The sequence below is a fragment of the Oncorhynchus nerka genome, linkage group LG14, assembly GCF_034236695.1.
Source record: "Oncorhynchus nerka isolate Pitt River linkage group LG14, Oner_Uvic_2.0, whole genome shotgun sequence".
Taxonomy (NCBI): Eukaryota; Metazoa; Chordata; class Actinopteri; order Salmoniformes; family Salmonidae; genus Oncorhynchus; species Oncorhynchus nerka.
The window spans coordinates 55688001-55714660 of NC_088409.1; the positions used below are offsets into that span (position 1 = coordinate 55688001).

Below are 26660 nucleotides of genomic sequence, written 5' to 3' on the forward strand. Positions count from 1 at the left end.
ACAAAACAAATACAACACACAACATACTCACACACTCTAGGGGCTGTATCAGTACAACCCAGCAAGATATCATTACAGGTATCACACCCACCCACCCACCCACCACCACCACCTGCTCCATGCACCCAACCTCCCGGTGGGGTGCTGACTGTAATGCTATGACACAGGCTTGGCGTCTGTTCTTGGGATGTGCTGGTATTTCTGTGCCGTAGTGGCAGGGGAGGCTACAGGAATAGTGCTGGAGTTGTAGTGTGGGGGTGTTGGGGGGGTGCATACGGAGTCTGCCAAGCTGCAAATGTAGCCCAGGCTCACTCGCTCCCGCATAACGTGATGATCTCAGTCGTCACAGTGAGGTATTTAAAGATGTGCTTGTGTGTCGGCATGGGACACAGAGTGCATGATTTACCAGACGAGGTGATTGAGACGAGGGCTGTATTTACATTTACAATACGCCTCCTCTCTGTCTATTGTTTCTCATCGCACTGCTGCTATTTATTAGTCAGCCTGTCACCTATATCCTTGGCGGTTTACTATAACTTGTGCTGTAATAGTGACAGGTGTGCCTCAGTCACTGACTACTAATTGAAACAACAATTCGTTGTGAAATGTCAAGCAGATATAACATGATCTAACAGTCAAGCATGCGGTCATAGTTGCTTTCACTTGAGTACAATTTGTGTAAATATTCTGACAGCTAGATTTGAATGAGTAGCTATAGATTCATGTATTAATCTTCATAGTCAGGATTAGCTACTTTCTTTTGCATCACAAGCCAAATCAGTATTAAAAACATACTAAAGTCATATAATTCACTTCACTGGTAAATGCAACCCTGTTACAAAGGCATAGTTCACCCAAATTACATATTGGTTTCCTTACCCTGTAAGCAGTCTATGGACGAGGCAAGACAGTAATCCATGCTCTGCTTTTTTCAGCCGGCCATTGTCTCCCAGGGACCATTTAGGCCACAAAATTGCTCGCTTAAACTTTTGTGGCCCAAAACCGATGCAAGTCATTGTCCTAAATATTAGCATATGAACATCTGTTTGTCCATGTCACAATCAGTCGGTGTCTAAAAGGTAACGATGGAAGCATTCAGGGTGCAGACACTGCAGCCTTCGAGGGTTGGAGTCAGGTTTCCCTGCTCAGAAGTGACTCCACTGTCGTGTTAGGTGAACGATACTAGGTCATTCCTGTGCTGCGATATGATTTCCATGCCCTGGTCTGCATGGATAGGTCGGCCCAGTGAATAGGTTGGTGCAGAAGGCAGAAGCAGTGGGGATGTGGCAGAGGAGGAATGGGGGAAGTGAGAGGTGAGGATCAGAGGTGGGGGGGGTAAGAATCAAACCCTTTCAGGTCATTTTTTTAAGAGTGTAGGTGCAGAGTTTTAAGAGTGGATAAGAGGGGTGAGTCATAAAGGAGGTTGGGTGAGGAGTATAATGCAAAGCCAGTGTGTGGGTGAGGAGCAGAGGGAAGTGTGTGGGTGAGGAGCAGAGGGGAGTGTGTGGGTGAGGAGCAGAGGGGAGTGTGTGGGTAAGAGGGGTGAGGAGCAGAGAGGAGTGTGTGGGTGAGGAGAAGAGGGGAGTGTGTGGGTAAGAGGGGTGAGGAGCAGAGAGGAGTGTGTGGGTGAGGAGAAGAGGGGAGTGTGTGGGTAAGAGGGGTGAGGAGCAGAGAGGAGTGTGTAGGTGAGATGGGTGAGGAGGAGAGGGAGTGTGGGGTAATAGGGGTGAGGAGTAGAGGGGAGTGTGTGTGAGGGGTGAGGAGCAGAGGGGAGTGTGTGGGTAAGAGGGGTGAGGAGCAGAGAGGAGTGTGTGGGTGAGGAGAAGAGGGGAGTGTGTGGGTAAGAGGGGTGAGGAGCAGAGAGGAGTGTGTAGGTGAGATGGGTGAGGAGGAGAGGGGAGTGTGTGGGTAATAGGGGTGAGGAGTAGAGGGGAGTGTGTGTGAGGGGTGAGGAGCAGAGGGGAGTGTGTGTGAGGGGTGGGGAGCAGAGGGAAGTGTGTGGGTTGGGATGGGTAATGACACGGAGATGGGGTGAGGGGGATGATGATGGGAGCACATGCAGAACTCTGTCTTCACATATGTCGTGTGACATCATTCCTACCCCTTGCCTCTGTCTCTTCCATCCAATCTTATTTGATCTCTCTTTCCAATGTATCTCTACATTTGTATTTTCTTTTTTCTTCCCCTCTCTCTCCCACTCACTCCCTATCTCCCTCCATGTAACGTGCCTTAAAAAATAGGGCATCCCTTATATAAGAAGGGAAGGAGATAGGGGAATATGGAGGGCAAGAGATAGAGAGATAGAAATAGATGGACAAAGAGCGAGAGAAAAGTGAGTGAGGGGGAATAATCATGACATTCGACCCTCTCCTCCTCCCTCTGCCTCCCTGAATGGCAGTTGGCCTGTTGAAAGTAGTCTAGGTTTGACGTGCTGTCTGAGTCACGGAGAGCTGCGGAATACTAAAACTCACTGATTGCATTTAACTTTGGGTACCCAACTCCCATGCAGTGCATGATACAATAGAACAAGCCATGCTAATTTCTGCTGCTGACGGCTAAGGATTCACGCAAACAAAAACAAAAAGCAATTGAAAAAGGAACAATTATGCGGTCCACAATCAGAGACACAGGAATGTATTAGCAGGCATCCCGTCTATATTTGTTGTGCGTGGTCATACAAGAAAAGGGGGGGTTAAAAAATCTCACTCCAGCCCTGAGTTCATTGTTATCTACCACAAGTCAGTAAGAGTTATTGACCCTGTCTGTCTGTCTGTCTGTCTCTGTCTGTCTGTCTGTCTGTCTGTCTGTCTGTCTGTCTGTCTGTCTGTCTGTCTGTCTGTCTGTCTGTCTGTCTGTCTGTCTGTCTGTCTGTCTGTCTGTCTGTCTGTCTGTCTGTCTGTCTGTCTGTCTGTCTGTCTGTCTGACACAGGAGGAGAAGTGGAGGGATAGGCCTGGTTAATCAAGTTTTAGTCCTAGCCCTTGCAAATCCTCTGTTTTACACTCCCTGGTCTTTGGTCCAAGTATAACACAACCCAGGCAGCTGTAGAATGAGCAGGAGGGGGAGAGAGCGAGCAGAAGGGAGAAAGAGCGAGATGACCTAATTCTGCTCCTAGCCCTTCCAGATGTTTCCAGACACGACTGAATGTTTCACGAGATCACGCAACACAGAGGAGGGGGACAGGGGTTCCCTGTCTCCCTTCCCAAACAAACAGAGTGTAGAGACATGATACATACTTAACTGTAGTTGTGGAAGTGGGAGGTAGAGAGTAGAGACATTACTCTTTCCTGAGCTGAGCAATTTCTTTGCTCAGTACATACCTCAGATAGTTGTAACATTTTAATAATAGGTCTACACTAAACAGGGGGAGTGTTCAACATAGCAGTAATATATTGTTGTTTGACATATCTAATAAAGCGACTGTAACCAGAAATAGGTGGAAGTTAAGAGGTTTTAACAAACAGAAAAAAGATAAGTCCACAGTTCCAAATGTTTGAACGTCATTGTGAGCTCAGAGGTTTCGCTCAAGCGGCCAATGCTATTAATTTCAGATCTGATATATTTCAGTTAATATAACAAACACAAGTCACGTTTGCTTAGACTGAGGCAATGGCCCATCTATGCTGCCAAGAAAGAATTACTGGATTTGACGGACTAGGAATGGGGAGAAGGAGAGGTTATAGGGACAGACTTTCTCCCTTATATCAGCAAGAGCAGCTGTCATATATACAGCCCTAAAACTGTGTAGCCAAGAGCTAACTTCATAGCAAGCAATAGCCCCATAATCTGCCTGCCTCATAGTCTTCAACTATTCTGCTGAGCTTTTGTATTTTGTCTAGCAATCTAAGTGAGTAGCTACAGATGACAGACAGAAGAGGAAACTGTTGAGAGAGCTTTGGAGACAAAGTCAGCTCTATTTCTGTGGTTAACAGGGGGAGGGGTGGGAGGAATTCTTTGGTGTGTTGGGTAGAAAGAAATTCAGGTCAAACTTCTCTCAGTGGTGAAAGCCTGTGAGAGAGTTTAGGCAACGTTGTCGGGGTGAGCAGCCAGAAGGGGTGTAAACAACACCATTCTGAAGTGGGACGGGCCTGGTTGTTGCCTGGTAACAAATATTTGGGGCAGGAAGACTGGGCAAACATGCCTCGCCCCCCAAGGAAACAGGGGCAGGCCTCACTAGCAGAGTGCGAGTTAGCAGCTTCCCGGAAATACGAAGGACAAGCAAAACAAAGCACACTCAGGCACAGGACAGATCTACTGGTTCATTTCAAATTCAGGACATCTGTAATGCAAAATGCATAAACTCTCAAGACACTGATGGAAAGTGTAAAACTCCCAACAGTTACATTTACATTTACATTTAAGTCATTTAGCAGACGCTCTTATCCAGAGCGACTTACAAATTGGTGCGTTCACCTTAAGACATCCAGTGGAACAGCCACTTTACAATAGTGCATTTAAATCTTTTAAGGGGGGTGAGAAGGATTACTTTATCCTATCCTAGGTATTCCTGAAAGAGGTGGGGTTTCAGGTGTCTCCGGAAGGTGGTGATAGACTCCGCTGTCCTGGCGTCGTGAGGGAGTTTGTTCCACCATTGGGGGGCCAGAGCAGCGAACAGTTTTGACTGGGCTGCGCGGGAACTGTACTTCCTCAGTGGTAGGGAGGCGAGCAGGCCAGAGGTGGATGAACGCAGTGCCCTTGTTTGGGTGTAGGGCCTGATCAGAGCCTGGAGGTACTGAGGTGCCGTTCCCCTCACAGCTCCGTAGGCAAGCACCATGGTCTTGTAGCGGTTTATTTATGCAGGTTTATTTAGTACTCCTAATACCACTGTGGTGTATATGGCTACACATTTGGCATTTAGGCTACCTGATATCAATGAGACCAATATACTGTCAAATTATAACGTTAGGACAACGCTTATAGCCACAGGTCATAGTCTGATCCAAGATGTGTGTGTGCTTTAGCAAACTCCTTAGACTACTGTTGTTATGGTGCCATGAAAGAACCATACAAGATCATGGGAACGGGCTAAACGGGTCACAAGTTGCAGCCAAAAGAAAACAGGTCACACGTTGCTGCTAAATTTGGCTTGGGGGCCATTATTGGTTTGTTTGCGTATTGTCTACACCAGTCACCACATTTCCAGCACCTAAATGAGGGGGAAAGTCATGTGATTTCCTGTTTCTGTGGTGTACATATGAGAAACAACTAAGCAAAATTAGGGTATTTTCCTTATTAAATCTATTTGAGATGTGTATTTGATTAAGAACAACAGTTTCCCTGAGTAGCTTACAATACAATTTCAAAACAACATTTAACCTCAGGCATTTGCTTAAGAAAATGATGAATGATAGTCAAATAAATACTATGACCTTGTGGTATTGCAGTATTCATATGGTGGATAATAATATTACCCAATAACTGGCAGTCAATGTTGTAAGCTCCTTCATTTTGCACCACATAGACTTCTAGCAGATTTATGTTCTGCACTTCTGTGTGAACTTCAAAGCCAACACATCTCACATCGCTCCATCAAGCAGCGGGATAAATGTTTTTATTAACAGAACTTTTGCATGAAAATGAGCATTAACAACTCGTGGATGCAGATGGAAACTGATTGTCTAACTTCCTAGGCGGAACAATACACTATTTTGCGATAATTAATTCCGACCAATCTATTTAGCCACGAGTCGCAACCAAGTGGAATCTCCTGAAAAGCAAGTTAGGATATAAGTTAGCTTGCTTGTAGCTAGGCTACGGGCTGCGCTGCTGTAGCTAGTATCTCCAAACGCTTAGCAAGACTACAAAGGTAGATATATGCATGCAAAATCACACAACGATGAACTTGTATTTGAACGGAAATGGCAGGGCTATATCATCAACTTGAAAATACGCTGTTAAACGAGAAATTCGTGTACTTGTGGAATACATTTCAGCCATCTTATTCGTGCCTCAACAAACGCTCTACCCCTGCCCTGTCACTCAAGAACTGGTTACTGCGGAAACCGGTTGCCAAGCAACAACAACAAAAAAGACTAAATTTGTAGTTACGTTTCTACGTCAGGCGTGTTGGAACGGTATCTCCAAGGCAACACAACGCTGTACTGTGTACACATGCAGCAGACTTAATCGTGGTGAGAAAGGGATAGCAAGCACATGGTCGGTCTGTAAAACCTCTCCAGTCTTGTTTTATCCGTTATATAACCTAAACAAGACTCGTTAGATTGATTATATAAACATGCTGAACACGCCTGGGTTTTTCTTGTGTGTGCCTAGCAAGCCTCAGCTTGCAGTGCAGATATGTTTACTGACAAGTTAATTGCTGTTTGCCTGATGCAGATGTTAACTGCATTCCTTAATTCAACCACCCTTTCCTTTATTAGACAGCTTAATGGTGGTAGTGGTTGTCGTTTTTACAGTCGGTGCAGTTAGAATGTGAAACTTTAGGTAGTCTATTGATATCAATAATGCCTGTGCCCCATTGATGTTGTAGACCTCCAGCCCTATCTTCTTGATAACTTCCCTGATTATGAACCACCATCCCCTAATATAATACAACACTTGCTGCTCTCCTGTGTAGGTAGGTAAATGTATTGTCAAAGTGGTATTGTTATGACCTCAGAGCTTCCCATGAACCATCTGTCCGGATTACTCATCGCGATTGATCACGGACAAAGTACAGAACGTTCCTTGTCGGTGACGTTGTAGTGCTGACTAATTGTTATTATCCCCACTATTCCATGTCCTTATACACACCGATGTATGCTGCCATGACATTTTACGACATTGCAAACCTAATTATTTTTCTTGTCTATTTTAAGACCCCCCCCCCACACACACACACACACTCACACACACACCTCCTCCCACCTGCCATATTCCCATTGGCGTCTGTACGTAGGGTGAAGTTACAGAAAATGAATAATTTTCTGTACAATTCGACAGAGGATGTTTGCAGTGACAGCAGTGTATGGCGACGATTTCCGTCACTGCTGCCCACTGTCCGTGTCGGAACACTCTGCCTCTCAATCTGTTGACATATTTTCTGGTAAAACGTTTGGAGGCTGTTGAATAAAGAATAGCCCTCGTTGTTATTCTGGGAACTTGTGTAAAAAAAAATGACAACAGAATCATTGATCAGCGACGCCCTCTGCACATTTTACATCCCACACTCATGAATAGCACGTCTATCTTGCCTACTTCATGCATGAGTGTGTTGCTACTCACAGTCCATAGATATGTTACCTGAAGATGCTCCACTCATACAAAAACATGTCGAATGGAAGTCCAAATACGCTTACTCATTGCTTCATGCGCTTATGCTCGATCTTCTCCATTTCAGTCTAAACGACCAGCTCATAAAGAAATCTTAATGAAATCAATCAAATGACATCTTACATCAGCTGATGTCACAGAGTGCTGTACAAAAACCCAACCTATAACCCCAAACAGCAAGCAATGCAGGTGTAGAAGCACGAAATCTGATGATCCGCCACTTTATGCTATGATAAAGAAAAATAACTGAATGTGTCCAAACGTACCAGCGCAAAAACCTGTCGAAATCCCAGCAGCAGAAGACCCAGTTTTATAGAACGAGGGATTCCACGGCCTCTCCAAGAAAGGGAACTCCCGAGGGCGTGTCAGTGAGAAAGTTCACTCGAGAGGATTTCCTCTCTTTGCCTGGTGGGTTTCCTTCCTCTTGTGAGCGATGTCAAAGCAAGTAATTGCGTAAGAAATCGACAATGGAATGTGCATATGTTTATAATGGCCAACCGGTCTGAATAGGCCTACTTGAATAGTGCCAGTAGGAAGTAGCCTGTCCCATAGCCTATTTTTCAATGATGTTGCTCAATAGCCTAGAAGTCATTTCAGTCATTTCCCATTTCATTGTCACTAGGTTATAGCCTACAGTATATACAAGGTTATATATTTGCTAACCTACATGCTAGATCTATATTCGTTTATATATTAATTTATCTATTTATGCCTATACAAAGAATAATAAGACGCATAGGAGGCAGACAGTGTGTACGTTAATACCTGTTTTATTATTTAACATATTTATTAGCGGCAGGGTAGCCTAGTGGTTAGAGTGTTGGACTAGTAACCGAAAGGTTTCATGTTCAAATCCCCGAGCTGACAAGGTACAAATCTGTCCTTCTGCCCCTGAACAGGCAGTTAACCCACTGTTCCTAGGCCGTCATTGAAAATAAGAAATAGTTCTTAACTGACTTGCCAAGTAAAATGTAAAAAAAATAGGCAATGTGCTAAACTAGCCCTCAAAGTTGTACTTGATCTTGAGCTTAACTCCACAATACCTAGGCAGTTTACTGAGTCTACAAAATCATTATTAGGCTACATGAGCTTACACCTCCAAAACACTAAGAACACGTGCATTTAGATGTTCATTTAATCTACTTTACAATACATATTTTTGGCTATGTGCACACTAAAATGGTCATAACTTGTTGTTTCAGTAAATGTACTACCAGAAATTGTTTCTTGATTAGAAATATATCATGCCTGTGATAGTAACATGTTATATTCTCGTCTGCTGTACGGTTTCTGTGGGAGAGGGAATCCCTAGCTAAACGTCATTACCAAGGATACCAAACAAAAACACAACCCCATAAATGGGCACGTACGTCAGCGGAACTCCTAGGCGGGACTTCGTATCCTTTACAATGCTTCTCTCGTACTCCATGGCTTCATTCATAAGACAAGACTCGCTTCTGTGGACTGTGACTCTATATCGCTGATCAGTTTACACATAGTGGACTTTTACACGGATCTATCATTGCACATTGTAAAAAGGGGACAAAGGACACATTTTAGCGGATTCTGAATCGGATCGATGAGTTTTTAAAAATCCGAAACGTAAGGACTGTTTCCATAGCAGCGAACTGGATTTCCTTCTTCATGCAACTTTTTTGGAAAGAGACCAATAGCATCTTACCGGAGCACAATAAGGAACACATTAACGGTAAAAAAAACTTTCTAAACGTGAATGTTAGATAATGCAGCAACAACGGTTCTTATTACGTGATTTCCGATATACATGTAGGCTACACGTAAAGCAAGGTTTCCAGTTATGCATATGTACTGTTGTCCATATCCTAGATACACGAGACTGCATTTCAATGACATCAAACTGACAGCTGTCTCCCCTTGGCCCTTGTGTGTTCGCTCGAACAGCAGGTGACATCACACTCACTCCGGGAACTGTAGGTTTCTCTCTCGGCTCCGCCAGGGAAATGTTCCAAGGGTTCCCCGGTGACTTTGATTCCGTCTCCCGTGGAAGTTCGTCCCCGTCTATTGAGTCTCAGTACTTTTCCTCCGTGGACTCCTTCGGGAGCCCGCCGGCCAGTGCCTCACAGGTAGGTCCAATAAGTCAAGCAATGATGAGTATCGGGGGAAAAGGGCGTTTATGTGTCTTTTCCCCCCAATTTCAGATGTTGATTACTATAATATTGAGGAAACATTTCATTTGACAGATGTTTACATAATAATGCATGAAGTCTGATTTATGTTGTACATGATGATGTGGCCGTGGGCTGTATTCCAGAAATATGGGTTAAGTTAAGAATTCAATGATGCTTTTACAGTTCAGTAGTATTTGCAAATGCTGGTGCAGTTATACCTTGTCGCGTTAGAGTTCTACCATGCAGAGTTTGGGTTTATCAACCTGAGTATCATCATAATTATAAGCTTGTTGTTACATAGTTTCTATGAAAGGGAAAGGCAAGAAGAATTCCCTTTCACGTCTGATCAACCATGCGTGAAAAAATGCTCTGCCAATTGCCTTGAAATCTACAGGCACTTGAATTGTATTGTAGTAAAGGCTGGCCTGCCGGCATGTTTTCTGACTCAGGCTGTGCCACCTCTACTAGCAACGTGTACTGTCTTCGGTGGTAGGTTTACAGCACGCAGCGCAACGGATGACAACGCGTTGGCCCTCCTACGTACGCACAAAAAGCTCCGCCTTTGCTCGCTTCTCTCCACGCTCCCTGTTCTCAGGACTCGCTGTGACGTAAATGCGTTCTATTTTGGAGTGTTACGTCGCGTTGCTAAGGGAACACCGAGGGTGTGACGGGGGAGGACGAAGGAGGAGGGGGGACTTATTCGAGCGAGTTGATTGGTTGAGGCGGCCCCTTGAAAGCTACATGTCGCCTTGCCTTAAACGCTTTCAAATGAATATTAATGCAACTCCGAGCTCACTATGGCATCACTGCTCGCCTCAGTTCTAAAATTAAAGCAGAGAGAGCCAGTGATAGATTTGGGCACCTAAATCTATTCTTACAATGATCTCTTTATAATATTTGTTGTGCAGGAATTTTGGGAGACTCCAACTCTCACTGACATTCTACCATTCTATAAGAGTGACATTCAATCATATGATGTACTACTTTTTACAAGTTTGTATGAGCTTTTATGACGTTATTATAAGGGTTATCAATGTGTTATGTCTCTATATGTAGCACATTTGTAACTGACAAATTGTTTTTTTATTAATTTGTATTAAGATAGGATCATAATGAGATCATATAAGACATTATTAGGGGGACATACATGCTAATGACTAGTCTTACAATGCAACGAATAGAATGGGTGTGTCAAACTGTACCCTGAAAGTGTGTGTCTTATGGACATCAAGGCTATGCAATCTTCTGCTGTGACGTCTACCATCTTGTGTACAAGGGAATGACCATCGAAATAGTTCACAGAGCAATGTTTAAAGAGCAAGACACTTTTGTCGTCATTGCATTGTATGGCAGCATCCCATTTCTCTGTCTGTGTTCAGGCCTAACCCCCCCATCTCTGTGTGTTCCAGGATTGTGTGTCTGCTGGAGGCGGGGACGGGGTAGGCAGTGGTTCCGGGGGCAGCAGTGGAGGAGTGGATATGCCAGGCTCCTTTGTGCCCACAGTCACAGCCATCACCAGCAGCCAGGACCTGCAGTGGATGGTGCAGCCAACTCTCATCTCGTCCCAGGCCTCTGGCCAAAGTGGGGCGGGGACCTCGACTATGGCCCAGTCGGTGTCCCTGGTAGACCCTTATGATCTGCCAGGGCCCAGTTATTCCTCTGGCTCAGGTTTTACTCCCGCAGGCTCTGACACCCCGGGGCAAGGCCCAGCCCCGGGCCCCGTCCGTCAGTCCAGGGCCCGTAGCCGCCGTGTACGAGACGAGTCTGTGAGTGACGATGGAGATGTTGGTGTGTTTGTAAGTGTGTGTGTGCCCCGTGTGTCAATCTTTATATGTCGAATGGGTAGACAGCAAGAATGAACACGTTTGCCCCATTTCATTATGATACTGTATTTGACGATACATCTATATGTCTGTTATTCTCAGCTAGCGACGGCCCATTCAAGTGCATTAGAGAGATTCGAGGGCAAAGACAAAGTTTGCATTTGTTTTAATCCCTCCTTAATTCTTTCCCCCCAGTTGACTCCAGAGGAGCAGGAGAAGAGGCGTGTTCGGCGCGAGAGGAACAAGCTGGCAGCCGCCAAATGCCGAAACCGCCGGCGCGAACTCACTGACCGACTGCAGGGGGTGAGCTTGCCTGTGTTCTTGCTGTCAAAAATGACTTCCTGTGATAATTATATGCAGTGTGTTATGCTACATAACTAGGCTCATGATAATGACTGTGTATGTGAGTAATAGTAACACATGATGTTATTTAAGGGGTTGGTTATTAAGAGACAGGGGTTATTAGATGAAGAGAGCGAAGATGATTATAGTTCTTGTGACAGTCTATTGTGCCTACAGTTGGTATAGTCTAATTTACCAGTCCTAGCATGGGCTAAAGTATATATTTCAAGGGGAAACATGTAGGCCTATCTATATCTAAAAACATAGCCGTGCATCCACCTCCACAGACGTAGAATGAGAACACCTGTGTTGTCTAACCCTCTACCCCCCCCCCCCCCCCTCTCTCTCTCTTTATCTCCCTCCCTCCACAGGAGACTGACATCCTGGAGGAGGAGAAGTCTGAGCTGGAGGCTGAGATCTCTGAGCTGCAGAAGGAGAAGGAGCGCCTGGAGTTTGTCCTTGTGGCTCACCAGCCCAGCTGCAAGATCCCCTACCAGGAGCAGCAGGCTTCAGGCTCCACACAGCTCCAGCATCAGCCCCTACTGCCCCAACAGGCCCCCGTCTCCATCGTGGGCTTGACTGTGGAGGACACTTTCTACCTGCCTCCCGCCTACACCTCGCAGCCTTCTACTTCGCAGCAGCAGCAGCAACAACAGCAGCAGCAGCAGGTTCATCCGCAGCAGCAACAGCAGCAGGTTCATCCGCAGCAGCAGGTTCATCCGCAGCCGGGGATGATGCAGGAGGTAGCGTTTTCTAGTTCTTTCTATGGCTCAAGCGAGCCTGCGCCGGGTGAGGGTGGTGGTCACCACGATGGCGCGGCCGCTGGCAGCTACAACCCTTCATACACATCTTCATTTGTGTTCAGCTACCCAGAGGGAGCCTGCGGGGTCAGCGCTAACCAGAGAAACAGCAGCAGCGAGCAGTCCTCTGATTCCCTGAACTCGCCCTCGCTGCTCGCTCTCTGACTGACCGACAGACACACCACACCACACGCGCGCACACCCCCCCCCCCCTGTGTCAATCACCAGTTGCTCAAAAAAACAGTTGCCCATGATAGACGAGGTCAACAACATGGATAACATACATTAAATGATGATCCATACAAACTCACACACATTCAGACCTGAAAAACATGAAATCAAACCAAGTTTGACCACATAGCATTTAGTGCATATAAGCCACTGTTGTCCTTATGAGAAAACTAAACGTAACTAAACCAAGTATTTAAAGTGAATTCAAATTGAGTCTAAAACTCTGGGCTCTGAGTTGTCAGTCGATCTCTGAAACATCCTCTGACATCATACCCAGCTTAATTCACAATGAATCTTTCAACGTCTTGTGACGTGCACGTCCAGTGCACACAGGAAATAGCAACATGCTCACCTGTGATCTCACAAGCACACTTATCCTCCCCGTCGTTCCCTCTGTCGGTCATTCCTCTCTCACTGCTCCTGCTCTCATCTTTTTCATCCCTCTCTTCATGCTGAATGTATTTGTGCAAGCTAAAATAGGGAAGAAGGACTGAGGTTTGGGTCTTTTTTTTTGTGAGGCCAGACTGCTGAGCTCTTGCTCTCCCCTCCCGCCTTCCTCATCCTCTCGGTTCCTCTTGCTTCTTCGTCATTAGTTGTGACTTGGAAAGGGAAGGGCGTCACAGCCTCCAGCTATCTGGCTCTTTCTCTTTTTATCCTGCCGTCTGCTCTTCGTCCATCTCTCCATCTTTGTTTCTCTCCTCTGTGTGTCTCTCTCTGTCTCTTTGAAGTCTTCGAACCCTGAGAGCACGCCGAGCCCTTCCAGCCCCTGGGACCTTGACTGAGCGCCGGCCCACCTCACACGTCCCACACGGACGCGGACGCACCCCCAACTGAGGAGCCCTGGAGTATTTCGCTCAAAGCAGACAAAATCAAAAACACACACACACACACTGAAAATACACCAAATTTGATGGACACAAATGTAAAAGAGTTGTCACTCTTTTCTTTCTTCTCCTGAGCCATTGTTGGATGTTGAAACGATGGAGATGAAAGGAGACTTGTGTTGTGACGGTGAGATGAGGACGGCGGGAGAATGAGAGATGAGGCTTTAGCCGAGGTAGAGGTCTAGAGGGAGAGCTGAAACTTTGGCAGAGAGAGAGGATGAGCCCCCTGTACTCGTAAGCCTGAATTGAATTTAAAACAATCCCAAAAAATCCTGCTTTTGCCAACTGTATGGGATGGGTTACCTCTTACCTGCAGAGTACCACCGCCATACTTCAAGCATCTGGATTGTCCTCCACTTGTTACTGATACTATTTTGTATAATGTTCTTCACCCTCCTTTATCACCAAGTATTTTCTGTTGTTGTTTATAAGTCTAACCTTTGACCAGAGAAAATATCACAGTGAGAAAAAAAACATTGAGAGAGGAATGTACTTTTGGTAAAGTGCTTTTGTCGGACATGAGTCTGTTGGTAACCAATATGTTTAAAAAATATATATTTTACTTTTAAGGAATATTCAACCAACCTCTGAACATTGGGATGAGTGGCCTCTGTGCCTCTCCTAGTGGGAGGTGCATTTATTGTGAGTGTATCCCACTCTGAGCCACTTGGCCCGCTTATTTATTTCTTGATTGAGGTTGACATGATGAGAGAGAGCACAATACGGAGCCGGACACACAGAGGGGACATGAGGAGGGGGTGTTTTATGAGTATATGCGTTCTACATTCTGTCTGTGAATTTGTTCCTTTTTTTCCCAGTGACATTTGTTATGTTTTACGTTTGAGTTATTTGTTGTTGCTTTGTCCTCCGCTCTTACCTGTGTTGTCGCTGCCAGCGGTTCTTGTTCTTACAGGGGAGGTTTTCCCCTTAATGTTACATTTACTATTGCATTGTAACTATTATTGTGTTATTATGTTCTTTTTTTATCTTAGTTTTGGCAACTTCAGAGGCATGATGTGCACTATAAAGACATTTTCTACGTGTCAAAAGTATACTTAAAAGCATATGCATATAGATACAAAAAAATGTGTATATTTAAGTGTATGTACAATTATTGTGAAGTATGAATGTTTGAAAATATAAATGGGATATTTTTGTCAATGAAGAAACAGAGGTGCCGTTGTTGAGGCTGGTTTTAAAATTGATATTTTTCTAAAAGAACAAAGATTTATAAAAAAAAAAAGATGAAAAAAAAAACGATAATACTTAACCATTCCCTCAATATGATGCACATTATCACTGCCTGTGCTCATATGTTTTACATATAAAGCACATTATTCAGGATAACTATATCTAACATGTGATGCTGCATGTATTGCAGTTTGCCAATATGATGAGATTATTGAGGTGGTGCTATTGCCTTTTTGCTTTCACATTTGCCTGTTTGTTTGTTTTTCTCTGCGAGGTCAGTCCCGATGCCTATGCCACCAAAGCTTAATGTCACCACTTAGTCTCCTACGGACCCAAAATGAGGAAACTAGTATGAATTGAATGTCAAAATACATATTAAAATATTAATGATGCAAATCATTTTTTATTGAATGTTTTTGTTGAGAACAGTCTGTCAGTCCAGTGTGCATTCCTGTTCAATAAAGTAGTTATCGTAGTTATCGTGTGATTCAAACAACAGACATTTTTGGAGAGCTTTTCGAGAGTTTGCTCTCATAAAAAAAAAATCACCTCACAGTAGTTATTGTTGCATAACTTGTGATTGTGGAAAAAAAATAGTCTGGCTTATCATTAGATGGGCTAAAGTCTTAGTTGTGAATTGAAAAGAGGGCCCCTCCATTTTTATTGTGAAGCAAAAAATGTTTAACTTAAGTGCCAGGCTTCAAGTGGTACGACAAGGGACAGGCCTCATATGCCTTTTTTGAGTGACGAACTTCCATGCCTTTTGATTTCCTTCCATGAACCTACCGTGGCATTGTTGATGATGTGTGAAAGGGGTTTACAATGATAGATGGCACGGTCTGGATAAGTATGGCTCGTGTACAGAATGGTTTTGTGGTGCTACTTCTAGTATATCAGATGAACTTATCATAGAACATCCTGTTCTGGCAAATTCACTTACAACTTATCAGTGATGAGGTCCATGGTTCCTGCTCCATCAAAACCGCTCGAAGAGTCTCCAGAGTTGGGCAAAAATATACCACGGTTCTTCCACGGAATGAGAGCATGTTTGAATATTCATTCCGCCAATATTCTTCTTATTTCACGCCCGAAACAGTGTCGCATTGATATCTTGAATTCCAACCATGCGTTCTCTTAGAGAATGTTATGTCATTTTTGTCTTACCCCGGAAACCCAGTTACCGGTTTGGAAGAATTCACACCAATGTCAGCACCGGACAGAGCAGGAAATGAGGTCTAGTTCACATAAGTCTAATTTTCTAATCTGTACCATCCAAGAGAGAGAATGAGAGAGGCAGAAAGGTAAAGACAGAGAAATAGAGAGGAGGATAATTGAGGTGGCAGAGGGAGAGGGAGAGGGAGAGAACTTCCTTTTTGGAACTTCCTTTTCTAACAATCCAAGTTGAGATGGGCCATGGACATATGTAGCAATGATGAAATAAACTGAGTAACTTTGTTGTATCAGTGAACCTGCCTTCATACAAATACCTCCATACAAGACTGACTGGAACAGACAAGAGGTCTTTTACCATTTGCGTGGTTGATAAATGCCTTATTTTTTCCACGAGTTGCAAACTTGCAATGTTATGTATTGAAATTGAAACACTCATATCCTCTAGGATAGACATGTATCAAATCATATGAAAAGCTTCATTTACACCGTGCCAGAAGTCTTCTGGCGCTCTCTTTCTGCTATGCTACGTGTCCAGTGTGATCATGTATTGTTGGGATCTTCCACCCCTATTATAAACTGTACCGTGATCTTTCATTCACATAGCCCAGTATCTATGTTTGGGCCAAGAGGTCTTGACCTAATTGAGTGGAGGTTGAGGGGCAGACCTTGATTATAAATATATGAATCTTCAAGAAATTTTTCAAAACCCTTCATTTTTTGCATTTTCCTTTGATGCCTTGTGACTGATATTTTTGTCATTTCCTTCAATAGAACCTTTGTCTTTTCCTCGAATGCCTTCTCTAGAAAGTTTATTTCTGACTTTATATGTGAACAGATGTTTGTCTTTTTCTGTGAAGCAATGGTTGCATTGTTGTGATCAGCAGTGACTAATGAAAATGGACCCGGAAATTTTACGGGAATTTATACTCAAGACATTTTGAGACTATTTGTAACAGCTGAGGCCCAAAACTAAATAGGGTTTAGGCCTACCTGGTTAAATAAAGGTGAAATAAAAATAAAATAAATAAAACATCTCAAGTGATAGATATAATGATGGTGCTTTGATAACTACACATTTGTCCTTGTTCAATGCATAAAATAAGTATAATAATTGATGAAATGTAATGCTCAATAACCTTCTCTTGCATCTGTTTCTGAGGGGGATCAATTTAACCTCTGATTATATTATACAGTAATGTCTATCTTTTTCAAATGGACCAGATGTGATGACAGTACACCTGTCATATTTCCCCTCTCTCTCTCTCTCTCTCTCTCTCTCTCTCTCTCTCTCCCTCTCTTTCTCTCTCTCTCTCTCTCTCTGTTTCTCTCTCCCTCACTTTCTCTCTCTGTCTGTCTGTCTGTCTGTCTGTCTGTCTGTCTGTCTGTCTGTCTGTCTGTCTGTCTGTCTGTCTGTCTGTCTGTCTGTCTGTCTCTGTCTCTCTCTCTCTCTCTCTCTCTCTCTCTCTCTCTCTCTCTCTCTCTCTCTCTCTCTCTCTCTCTCTCTGTGTCCAACCCTTCCTAACTCCTTTCCCCCATTCTCTCTTATTTTACTTGACGGAGGGGAACTTTACTCATCGTTGTTCTTGATAGACTGTGAAAGCTAAGTGGGCTTTCCCCTCCGTAACTGTTTATATTACCGTCCAAATCTTTATTTTGGAGAAAATAGCATTCAATAAACAGCAATATAGTATCAAGGTGATTTGTCGTGTGTTAGTGTGTGTGTGTGTGTGTGTGTGTGTGTGTGTGTGTGTGTGTGTGTGTGTGTGTGTGTGTGTGTGTGTGTGTGTGTGTGTGTGGCCCCATACCTCACCTCTATCATAAAATGTCATGCCACTGAAATGTCTCCAAAGGGTCGGGAAATGGAGTCCCTAGAGAAAGCAAGGACAAGATGGTTGTCAGGTGTAGTGCAGTATTATTATACGGAGATGTATTCTTGGGAAACGGAGGAGGAATGGAGGGAAAAAGAGAGGGAGAGGATATCTAAGAGAGAGAGGGAGGAAGAGGGTGAGCTTGAGTCAGATAAAAATTGTGAAAAAAAGTGAGATGTTAAAGCAGAATGGTATGAAGTGTAAAGAATGGTATAAAGTGTAAAGAATGGTAAAAAGTGTAAAGAATGGTAGAAAGTGTAAAGAATGGTAGAAGGTGGAGCTGAAGACAGGAGGAGAAATGGAAGTGAATGAGGGTGAAGTCTCGGAGGTGGTAGATGTGGTGAAGTTATCGGAGACCGAGGTATGCACCGAGGGTCAGGAAAAAGATGAGTCTGTGACAGTACGAGTGAAGTTTATGGAAAAAGTGGACTCTGCCTTTTGGTTGATCCATTTGTGGTTTCACGGTGGGTGAAAAAAGTTTTGGAAAATGTGGAATCGGCGAGGGTAACCAGAAGTGGCCTAGTGATAATTGTTTGTGTTTCCGTTAGTCAGAGGGAGAAGGCGCTCGGAGTAAAACAAATGGGGGCAGCAAAAGTGAATTGTTTCGCTCTCAAGAAAAGGGCACCAATGAAAGGAGTGATAACTGGGGTAGCAGTGAATATAAAAGTTTACCAGCTGAGGGGAAAGGTTCCCGGTGTTTGTGATGCTCGTCGTTTGATGCGACGCAGACAGGGTGGCAAGAGTGGGGAAACAGAAGTGTCATTGTCTGTTCTTCTGAGTTTTGATGTTGAGTCTCTGCCTGACAAAGTTAGGAAGTTAGGATATATAAGTTATATAAGTTATCCTGTACAAGCTTATGTGCCGAATACAAGCTTATGGGCATGTGGCAGGAGTGTGTAGGAGGGAGAGTCCACGATGTGAGAAGTGTGCCAAAGGGCACGAGACAAAGGAATATGTAGCATTGGGGAAAGTAGTGGAATGTGTTAATTGTAGGGGTGCACATGAAGCTGGGGATCAGAAACGTCCCGTGTGGGAGAGGCAGGTTGAGGTTTCCAGGGTTAGAGTAGAACAGAAGTTGTCATATGCTGAGGCAGTGGAGAAAGTAGAGGAAGGTGGGTTAAGAGGTGGTGAGAGTAGTAGAGACATACCAGTACAGAGGGATTGGCCAAAAAGTGATATAAGTTTCAATAAGATTGGATTTTTAGCATTTATAACAATGGCTATCAACTGTACTGCAGGGATGGAACGGAAGTCGCAGAAAATTGAGGTGGTGGTGGCAGCTGCAGAGAGGTTTGGGTGTACGAGACTTGACATCAGAAGAGTTACAGGGTGTGTTAAGTGGTGATGTGTTAAGTGGCGATGTCTCATCCTTAATGGCATGAGGTAGGAATAAATATAATTAGTGGAGTGGGGCGATGTTAATTTTATTTGATATAAATTTGAAATTAGTGAGTGTAGTGTTAGATGGTAGAGTATTTATTTATTTATTACATTTGTATTTTTCAAGCGAAGTATATGGGAGTTGTACTCCAGTCTAGTGGGTGGCAGTAATGCAACACATTTGATACCAACCGCCGTTAAACCTCGAAGAAGAAGAAGAAGAAGAAGAAGAAGAAGAAGAAGAAACGTCTCCAAAAATGAACGACCATTTATGGCAGTAGATTGAAGGGTTACACTGCACTCATGTGGTGAAAATATGTTACTTAAAAAAATGCAACGGAAATTACGTCACGAACGGAGCCGTCTCCTGTAAACATGGCGTCCGTAACCACAGGTGAGTGACATAAAAGGGCCCAAATGACGTGGAGGATCGCTTAAAAAGACTAAAAAACATATTTCCCCCCAATTATTATTAGGATACTGAGTAAAGATGTTAATTTTATTTTGTTCGGAGTGTAGGGATACTGTTCTCTGTATGTCTACCTAGCTAACATGGTGTGGACGGACACAAGTCAAGTGCCGAATGGAATGTAGCTAACGTTAGCCGGTTAGCTATTCAAAATTGCTCGTGCATCATTATTGTTTGTAGTTACATTGTTTTACCACGAACATACGTGGGACTGGTTACTAGCTTATCATTGGCGCCACCGTGTTGACTGATAGGTACGAAGTTGTAACTAATATAGCTATCGCGAACCAACATTTTCATTCACATTAACGTTAGCTAGCTAAATTGGCTAGCAAGTCAACTTGTAGCTAGTTCGCTAGCCCACAGCCACACACTAAACGTTTAACGTTAGCTTGCTGCAGGGGAGGGTAGGTCGCTAGAACTACCGAAAGTTCGCCTTGTGAAAATTGTCATACGTTTCGTAGAGGCCATCGTGACATTAAACCTAAACTGAGAACGGTTGGATAACTAGTTTAGTTAGCGAGTTATTGTATGTGTTCGAGACAAGTAGCCCACACACTGCAAACAGGGCCCTTTTAGCTAATGTTTGGACTGACTTTAGCTGCCTGTTTTCTCCCTCTATTTAGCTAAACAGAGACCACTCAGTTTAATAAAATAAAAACATTTTATTGTGCCTAATACTGTAAAATTAAGTAATTTACTTGATGGCGTAAGTATTGTTCTGGGGGAAACACTGGCAATATCAAATGTGTCTATGAACCCCAGTGGAATTTCGCTCACCACAAGAAGCTCCATCATGGTTTTATAAATAACACCCAGCTGGCCAGTCAGCAAGCCTGTCCTGTCCCCAGGGTTTACATTTGGTATTTTCCATTGGATCTCACTGAAAATGGATCTAGCCTAATCAGATGGCTTTGAGTTATAACTTTGAAGGTCAATACGTTTGATAGCTTTTAGTATTGACATTGAAAACTAAGTTTTAAGAATAATTTTTGTAATATAGCTCTTATAAGTTAACACATAGTACATGTAAACACTTCAGCAATTAAAGTTGAGGTGTTTGTTTTCTCTTGTCTTTTCAGCCACCTCGGAGTGGATCCAGTTCTTCAAGGATGCTGGGATCCCTGCTGGTCTTGCTGTCAACTATGCCGTGTCTTTTGTGGACAACAGGTAATAAAGGCCATCTTAACTCCTTGGCCTGGAACAGTTCACCGCAAAATGAAAGATTGTCTGACCTTTTCATTTGATTATTGGTATTTAAGGTACTAAGAGAAGTGTTTTTCAGTTTTGTTTTGGTGAAGACATTCTTGAGTTTACTAGCAATTATACATTTTTGGGTCTTTTTCTTGATGAACCTATTACTGTTCTATTCGGGAACATCTGCCCTGGACGACTCAGCAAGTAGAGCTCTTGGAGGAGTTATAGGGAAAACAATAACACTAAAATATATTGGTTTTGCTACGTATTCCAAACTCTTATCAGACATGCGTGTGTCCTGTTCTGGACTATTCAGCCGGAGTTTGCACCTATACTTGCAATAACTGGGGATATGGGCTGGGAACCCTGTGAGGTGAGATGGAAGGCATGTATGGTGAGACTTTGGAATAGACTGTTGGAAATGACAACTGCCAGAATAAAGTCGTTCTATGGGATCTATCGATAGGGGTAGTCTGGGCAACTGAAATGTCCAACCTTTTTCAAGAGTGACTGAACGTCTGTGCGAAAACCAAAGTTAAGGGAGATATAGATATATTTTTAAACAACTGTTGATTGCAATATGGGGGGGAAAAATGGCTGGTGGAGAGGAATCATAAACCCAAATTGAGAACCTTTTGTTTTTATAAGGGTGAATTTGTGTGTGAGGTATATTATGTATAACCTACCTAAAAGCAAGAGATCGCTGTGTGCACAGGTAAGATCAGGGATATTGCCCCTGCCTATTGAAACAGGTCAGTATTGTGATGAAATGGAAGAAGAAAGACTATGTAAGTATTGGGACCTTGAAGAAATAGAGAATGAAACTCATTTGATCCTCTATTGCCCTTTCTACTACGATATACGCTTGCTCTTATTCCAGAAAGCACACCAGATATACCAAGGAATTATGTGGCTGAGTGATGAGGGGAAATTGTTTTTTGTCCATGGTGTATTTCCTTTTGCGGAATATTTAAATAAAGCTTGGAAAAAAAGAAAAATGGCTACCTATAATTACATTTTCTAAAAATATTTAGCTTCTATGCGGTTAATGGTGTGTGTGTATATAGATTGTGTATGTCTTCCATATGAATCTTCTTATTGTGCCAGACCGGGTTCAAGTGACTTCTGTTTCCTTTTCCTCCTTTTTTTCCTGTATTTATTTATATGTATATGGTATGTATGTATGTATGTATATTTTACTGCTCTAGGGATGTAATTTACTATTATATATTGATTTGTACTGTTTCTTTCTTCTTCTCTTTATGCGATGCGCAATGCAGGGAACACTGGAAGAATTGTCATTTAATTACCATAGTGAATTATTGTAATGTTTGTTTGTGTCAATTAATCACAAAAGGGACGGGTTGGCGATTTGACACATAAAATTCATTATTCATTCGGTAATCAGACATTAATAATTTCCATTAGTTTCGAGAGAAGAAAATCACATCCATTCTTTTATTAGTACGATTTAAATCTTTATCTGGCTCGCTCTCTGCAGGATCCAGAAGACCATGCTGATGGATCTCAGTAAGGAGATCATGATGGACCTGGGCATCACTGTCATCGGTGACATTATTGCCATCCTCAAACACGCCAAACAGGTCTACCGACAGGTAAGGAGGCAGCTTGTGTATAGCATGCTCTTATTCAGAGCCACTGGGAATGCCTTGAAGATCCACCAGTCTATTGCGATCGACAGGTTGGTTGACCACCGGTCTAGAGAAATGATGGGCTGAAAGATACAATGACTTCCTGTTGCATCATTCATTTTAAAGAGCTTTCGGCACATCCTGGGATCACTTCCTCCAATGCACCACTATAGCTCAAGCGGGAGAGATGGTGCTTTGCCAAAATACTTGCTGTTTTTAATGCACTTTTGACAGCAGTTAGTCTAGTGCTGCCTCTCTCCCACCTCCTCTTTCCCTCTCCAGGACATGTGCAAAATGGCCACACAGGCCATAACCTCAGGACAATCCAGCATTCAGACCGAACTCAGAAGAACTGCCAACACCCGTGAGTGTTTAAATTCAAATCAATGAACCGTTATGAATGTCATACCAGTGATCTGCCTTTTATGTAGAGCTTTTCTCAAAGGATTTAACACAGTATGATAAGTCACCCCTTCCACTACCAATGAGCAGTAGCACCCATTTGGGTAATGGCGGGAGTCAATCTGTGCCAGAATTCTCACCATATGTTTATAATCCTCTGCAGCCGCCACACGTATGATTGCCAACGCCTTGAGCCACGACTCACCGCCAACCACACCAGCCCATCACCCGGACAACCGGGCAATCTCTGTGACCGTGTCGAACAAACAGGCGAAGAGTGGCAAAGCAGGTAGCTACCCCCTGTTCCACTCTCTGTGTGGACTGGCTTTCTCTCTCTCCATCTGCTGTATCACGAGATGTTATATAGATGTCACACTGACTCTCTCCGTCTCCCTCCCACAACATCTCCCTTTTTCTTCTCTACCTCATTTCACCCCCCCATCCTTTCTCTCTCTTTCCCAGTGCTGAGCCGGCCTGCTGACGATGGGAACGGTCTGCCGGCGAAGCGTCGCCGCGTGACTGCAGAGATGGAAGGCAAGTACATCATCAACATGCCCAAAGGCACCACGGCACGCACCGCCCGAATCCTGGCCCAGCAGGCCAAGAAAGGTAGGGCCTCACCTTCTGGCCAGGGTGAACCAAGGAAACTAATCATTCAACCTCCTTTAATTCTCATCCCACTAACATTATGGACTGACGCATCTAAAGGAAATGGGTCTTGAAATGTCTTTATCTCTTACCATGATAAAGATGACCCCTATCCCTAACTAGAACCCACCATCCCACTCTTTCTGTGTGTGTATCTTAAAATGTCTGTGTGTGACAGTATATTTCTCTTTTTAACTCTCTCTTACCCATAAAAAGGGAGCAAGCGGATGTCTGTGTTTGAGCGACTGGGAGCCGAGTCCAAAGCTGATACCACCACGGGCAGCAGCAAGGTGAGCCCTCTCTTTTGACACGTTACATGTGTGTCTATGTGAGTGACGTTGAGTGTTCGTCAGGGCATGGCCTCTCTGCTCTCATGGCCGTCTCTCTCCAGGCCACGGGTGTGTTCAGTCGTCTGGGCCGAGCAGACGAAGCAGAGGAGGAGCAGGGAACAGCAGGAAGGGTTGATGTAGACGGAGCAGAGCAGGAGGAGGATGATAATAGTGATGGAGAGGGTTCGGTCCTACAGTACGCTGGCGTCCTAAAGCGACTCCCTCCCTCCCAGAAGAAAGAGCCTGTGGCCCCCAAGCGGGCCCCCACCACCCTCCGCCGCCTAGGAGTGAAGATCAAACTCCCCCCTACTGACTCTCCCTCCTCCTCTTCCTCCCCCAATGGCCTCCCCCCTGCCAAGCGCAGCGTGCTTCAGAGACTGGGTAAACCAAATGCCTCCCCACCGCCTGCCGACACCCAGGACAGCCGTGTGACCAGCACCAGAAATAAGGCCCGGCCAGGCCTGGCCCTGGCTAGCCCCAAGGTCAGCAGCAGCACCAGGGCTGGAGGAGGGGAGAGTTTTGGGGCTCAGATGGACGTAGGGTCAGTCAATGTCTTTAAGAGACTGGGCAGCAAGAGGACCTAACGCATATCAGGCCACGATTAGACCTATACCGTTTCATTATCTTTATATTATTTGCATCCATCCGGAAGGCTAGTTATTGTGACATGTTGGTAACATCACATAGACAGCTAGCCTGGGTACCAGTCTGTTTGCGCTAACATTCCCCTCCCTGTCATGCTATGTTTATTATATGACACGGAGTACAAGAGGTGGAATGTTAGCACAAAACAGGTCTGTATTTTAGGCTGCTTCTAGGAGTTGGCTCAGTGATGAAAAGGGATTGTGGGAATGCGGGATGTAATGTTCACCGTATCACCTCAGCACTCACCTCCACCGGGCTGTGACTACCGGGTACAGTCCACTTAAGACGTTCATGCTGTAACACTAGTCCGGCAACAACGGCAACAGGCAAACAACACATAAAGCAACCTCTTAACCCACAAGCAAGAGCATCTCATCAGCCTCATTTTTATATGAACTGCATTTGTAGAAAAGTGTAGACTCATATTGCTGTGAAGGCTCCACCACCACATTGAACCTCTGGTTGTGTACAATGATCCGCTTGAAAGCCAAGATATTCAGAGTTGTCTGTTCACAGAATAGGAAGTCACCCACCATTGACCTGTATGTAGATGTTATTGTGAGTTTTTTTCCCCAGGGCTTATTCAGTACATTGCAGATAGAAGTGTAACGTATAGAGTTTTATTGACTAACAAAGAATCATGTTAGTTCTGCACCATACATTTCTATCTATACTGAACAAAAATATATAGGCAACATGCAACAATTTCAATGATTTTACTGAGTTATAGTTCATATAAGGACATTTGTCAATTTATATAAATTCATTAGTCCCTAATCAATGGATTTCACATGACTGGGAAGGGGCGCAGCCATGGGTGGGCCTGGGAGGGCATAGGCCGACCCACTGGGGTGCCAGGCATAGCCAATCAGAATTAGTTTTTCACCACAAAAGGGCTTTATTACAGACAGAAATTCTCCTCGGTTTCATCAGTTGTCCGGGTGGCTGGTCTCAGACAATCCAGCAGGTGAAAATGCCAGATGTAGAGGTCCTGGACTGGCATGATTACACGCGGTTTGTAAGGCCGGTTGGACGTACTGCCAAATTCTCTAAAACGGCGGAGATTATGGTAGATTATCTGGCAACAGCTCTGGTGGGCATTCCTACAGTCAGCGTGCCAATCGCACTCTCTCTAAAAACTTGAGACATTTGTGGCATTGTGTTGTGTGACAAAGCTGCACATTTTAGTGGCCTTTTATTGTCCCCCAGCACAAGGTGCACCTATGTAATGATCGTGCTGTTTAATCGGCTTCTTGATATGCCACACCTGTCAGGTGGATGGATGATCTTGGCAAAGGATAAATGTTCACTGACAGGGATGGAAACACATTTGTGCACAACATTTGAGAGAAATAATATGTTTGTGAGTATGCAACATTTCTGAAACATGGAACCAACACAAGTTGTGTTTATATTTTTGCTCAGTATACATGTTGTGTAATGTTGTGCTTTCCTGAATAACACCCTGGTTTGACATTATTCCGCATGGTACAGGAACTGTAATGTAAATGTCCCCTTGATATTGATACAATACTTAAGAGGTGTTCACCCAACTTTCTATCTTTAAAAAAAAAAATGTTTTTATTGAACTTAACCAGAACTTTACTACACTGTATATACACTGCTCAAAAAAATAAAGGGAACACTTAAACAACACAATGTAACTCCAAGTCAATCACACTTCTGTGAAATCAAACTGTCCACTTAAGAAGCAACACTGATTGACAATAAATTTCACATGCTGTTGTGCAAATGGAATAGACAACAGGTGGGAATTATAGGCATTTAGCAAGACACCCCCAATAAAGGAGTGGTTCTGCAGGTGGGGACCACAGACCACTTTTCAGTTCCTATGTTTCCTGGCTGATGTTTTGGTCACTTTTGAATGCTGGCGGTGCTTTCACTCTAGTGGTAGCATGAGACGGAGTCTACAACCCACACAAGTGGCTCAGGTAGTGCAGCTCATCCAGGATGGCACATCAATGCGAGATGTGGCAAGAAGGTTTGCTGTGTCTGTCAGCGTAGTGTCCAGAGCATGGAGGCGCTACCAGGAGACAGGCTAGTACATCAGGAGACGTGGAGGAGGCCGTAGGAGGGCAACAACCCACGCCTTTGTGCAAGGAGGAGCACTGCCAGAGCCCTGCAAAATGACCTCCAGCAGGCCACAAATGTGCATGTGTCTGCTCAAACGGTCAGAAACAGACTCCAT

At 44.0% G+C, this 26660-nt stretch overlaps 2 protein-coding genes across 8 annotated transcripts; both read left to right on the forward strand.

Annotated features, from left to right (window-relative positions):
* The first annotated feature begins 8690 nt into the window (after window positions 1-8690).
* Window positions 8691-17555, forward strand: LOC115141516 (protein FosB). 3 transcript variants are annotated; one of them, XM_029680452.2, is made up of 6 exons: window positions 8692-8978; window positions 9191-9372; window positions 10827-11213; window positions 11436-11543; window positions 11954-12325; window positions 13342-17555. In XM_029680452.2, the coding sequence occupies exons 1-6, from the start codon at window positions 8915-8917 to the stop codon at window positions 13393-13395; spliced, it is 1167 nt and encodes a 388-aa protein (XP_029536312.1). In that variant the 5' UTR covers window positions 8692-8914; the 3' UTR covers window positions 13396-17555. The 3 variants fall into 3 exon arrangements, with proteins under 3 accessions (XP_029536311.1, XP_029536312.1, XP_029536310.1); XM_029680451.2 differs by having other exon boundaries at window positions 8691-8978; window positions 9194-9372; window positions 11954-17555; XM_029680450.2 differs by having other exon boundaries at window positions 11954-17555.
* Window positions 17556-19417: 1862 nt separating this feature from the next.
* Window positions 19418-26115, forward strand: LOC115141517 (uncharacterized protein C19orf47 homolog). Of its 5 annotated transcripts, none has more exons than XM_029680454.2 (8): window positions 19418-19503; window positions 20661-20748; window positions 22277-22391; window positions 22710-22791; window positions 22993-23118; window positions 23292-23438; window positions 23694-23767; window positions 23869-26115. In XM_029680454.2, exons 1-8 carry the CDS (start codon window positions 19485-19487, stop codon window positions 24388-24390), a joined length of 1173 nt encoding a protein of 390 aa, XP_029536314.1. In that variant the 5' UTR covers window positions 19418-19484; the 3' UTR covers window positions 24391-26115. The 5 variants fall into 5 exon arrangements, with proteins under 5 accessions (XP_029536314.1, XP_029536317.1, XP_064856262.1 ...); XM_029680457.2 differs by lacking the exon at window positions 19418-19503 and adding an exon at window positions 19580-19716; XM_065000190.1 differs by lacking the exon at window positions 19418-19503 and adding an exon at window positions 19747-19832.
* Window positions 26116-26660: the final 545 nt, after the last annotated feature.

Excerpts from the sequence above, each read along its gene's own strand:
- LOC115141516 (XM_029680450.2), top strand. The coding sequence starts at position 8,915 with ATGCAACTTTTTTGGAAAGAGACCAATAGCATCTTACCGGAGCACAAT. Across the intron at positions 8,979-9,190 it reads CAATAAGGAACACATTAACG|CAGGTGACATCACACTCACT; the intron begins GTAAAAAAAACT and ends TCGCTCGAACAG. Across the intron at positions 11,214-11,435 it reads ATGGAGATGTTGGTGTGTTT|TTGACTCCAGAGGAGCAGGA; the intron begins GTAAGTGTGTGT and ends CTTTCCCCCCAG.
- LOC115141517 (XM_029680453.2), top strand. The coding sequence starts at position 20,487 with ATGGCTTTGAGTTATAACTTTGAAG. Across the intron at positions 20,749-22,276 it reads GTGTCTTTTGTGGACAACAG|GATCCAGAAGACCATGCTGA; the intron begins GTAATAAAGGCC and ends CGCTCTCTGCAG. Across the intron at positions 22,392-22,709 it reads CCAAACAGGTCTACCGACAG|GACATGTGCAAAATGGCCAC; the intron begins GTAAGGAGGCAG and ends TTCCCTCTCCAG.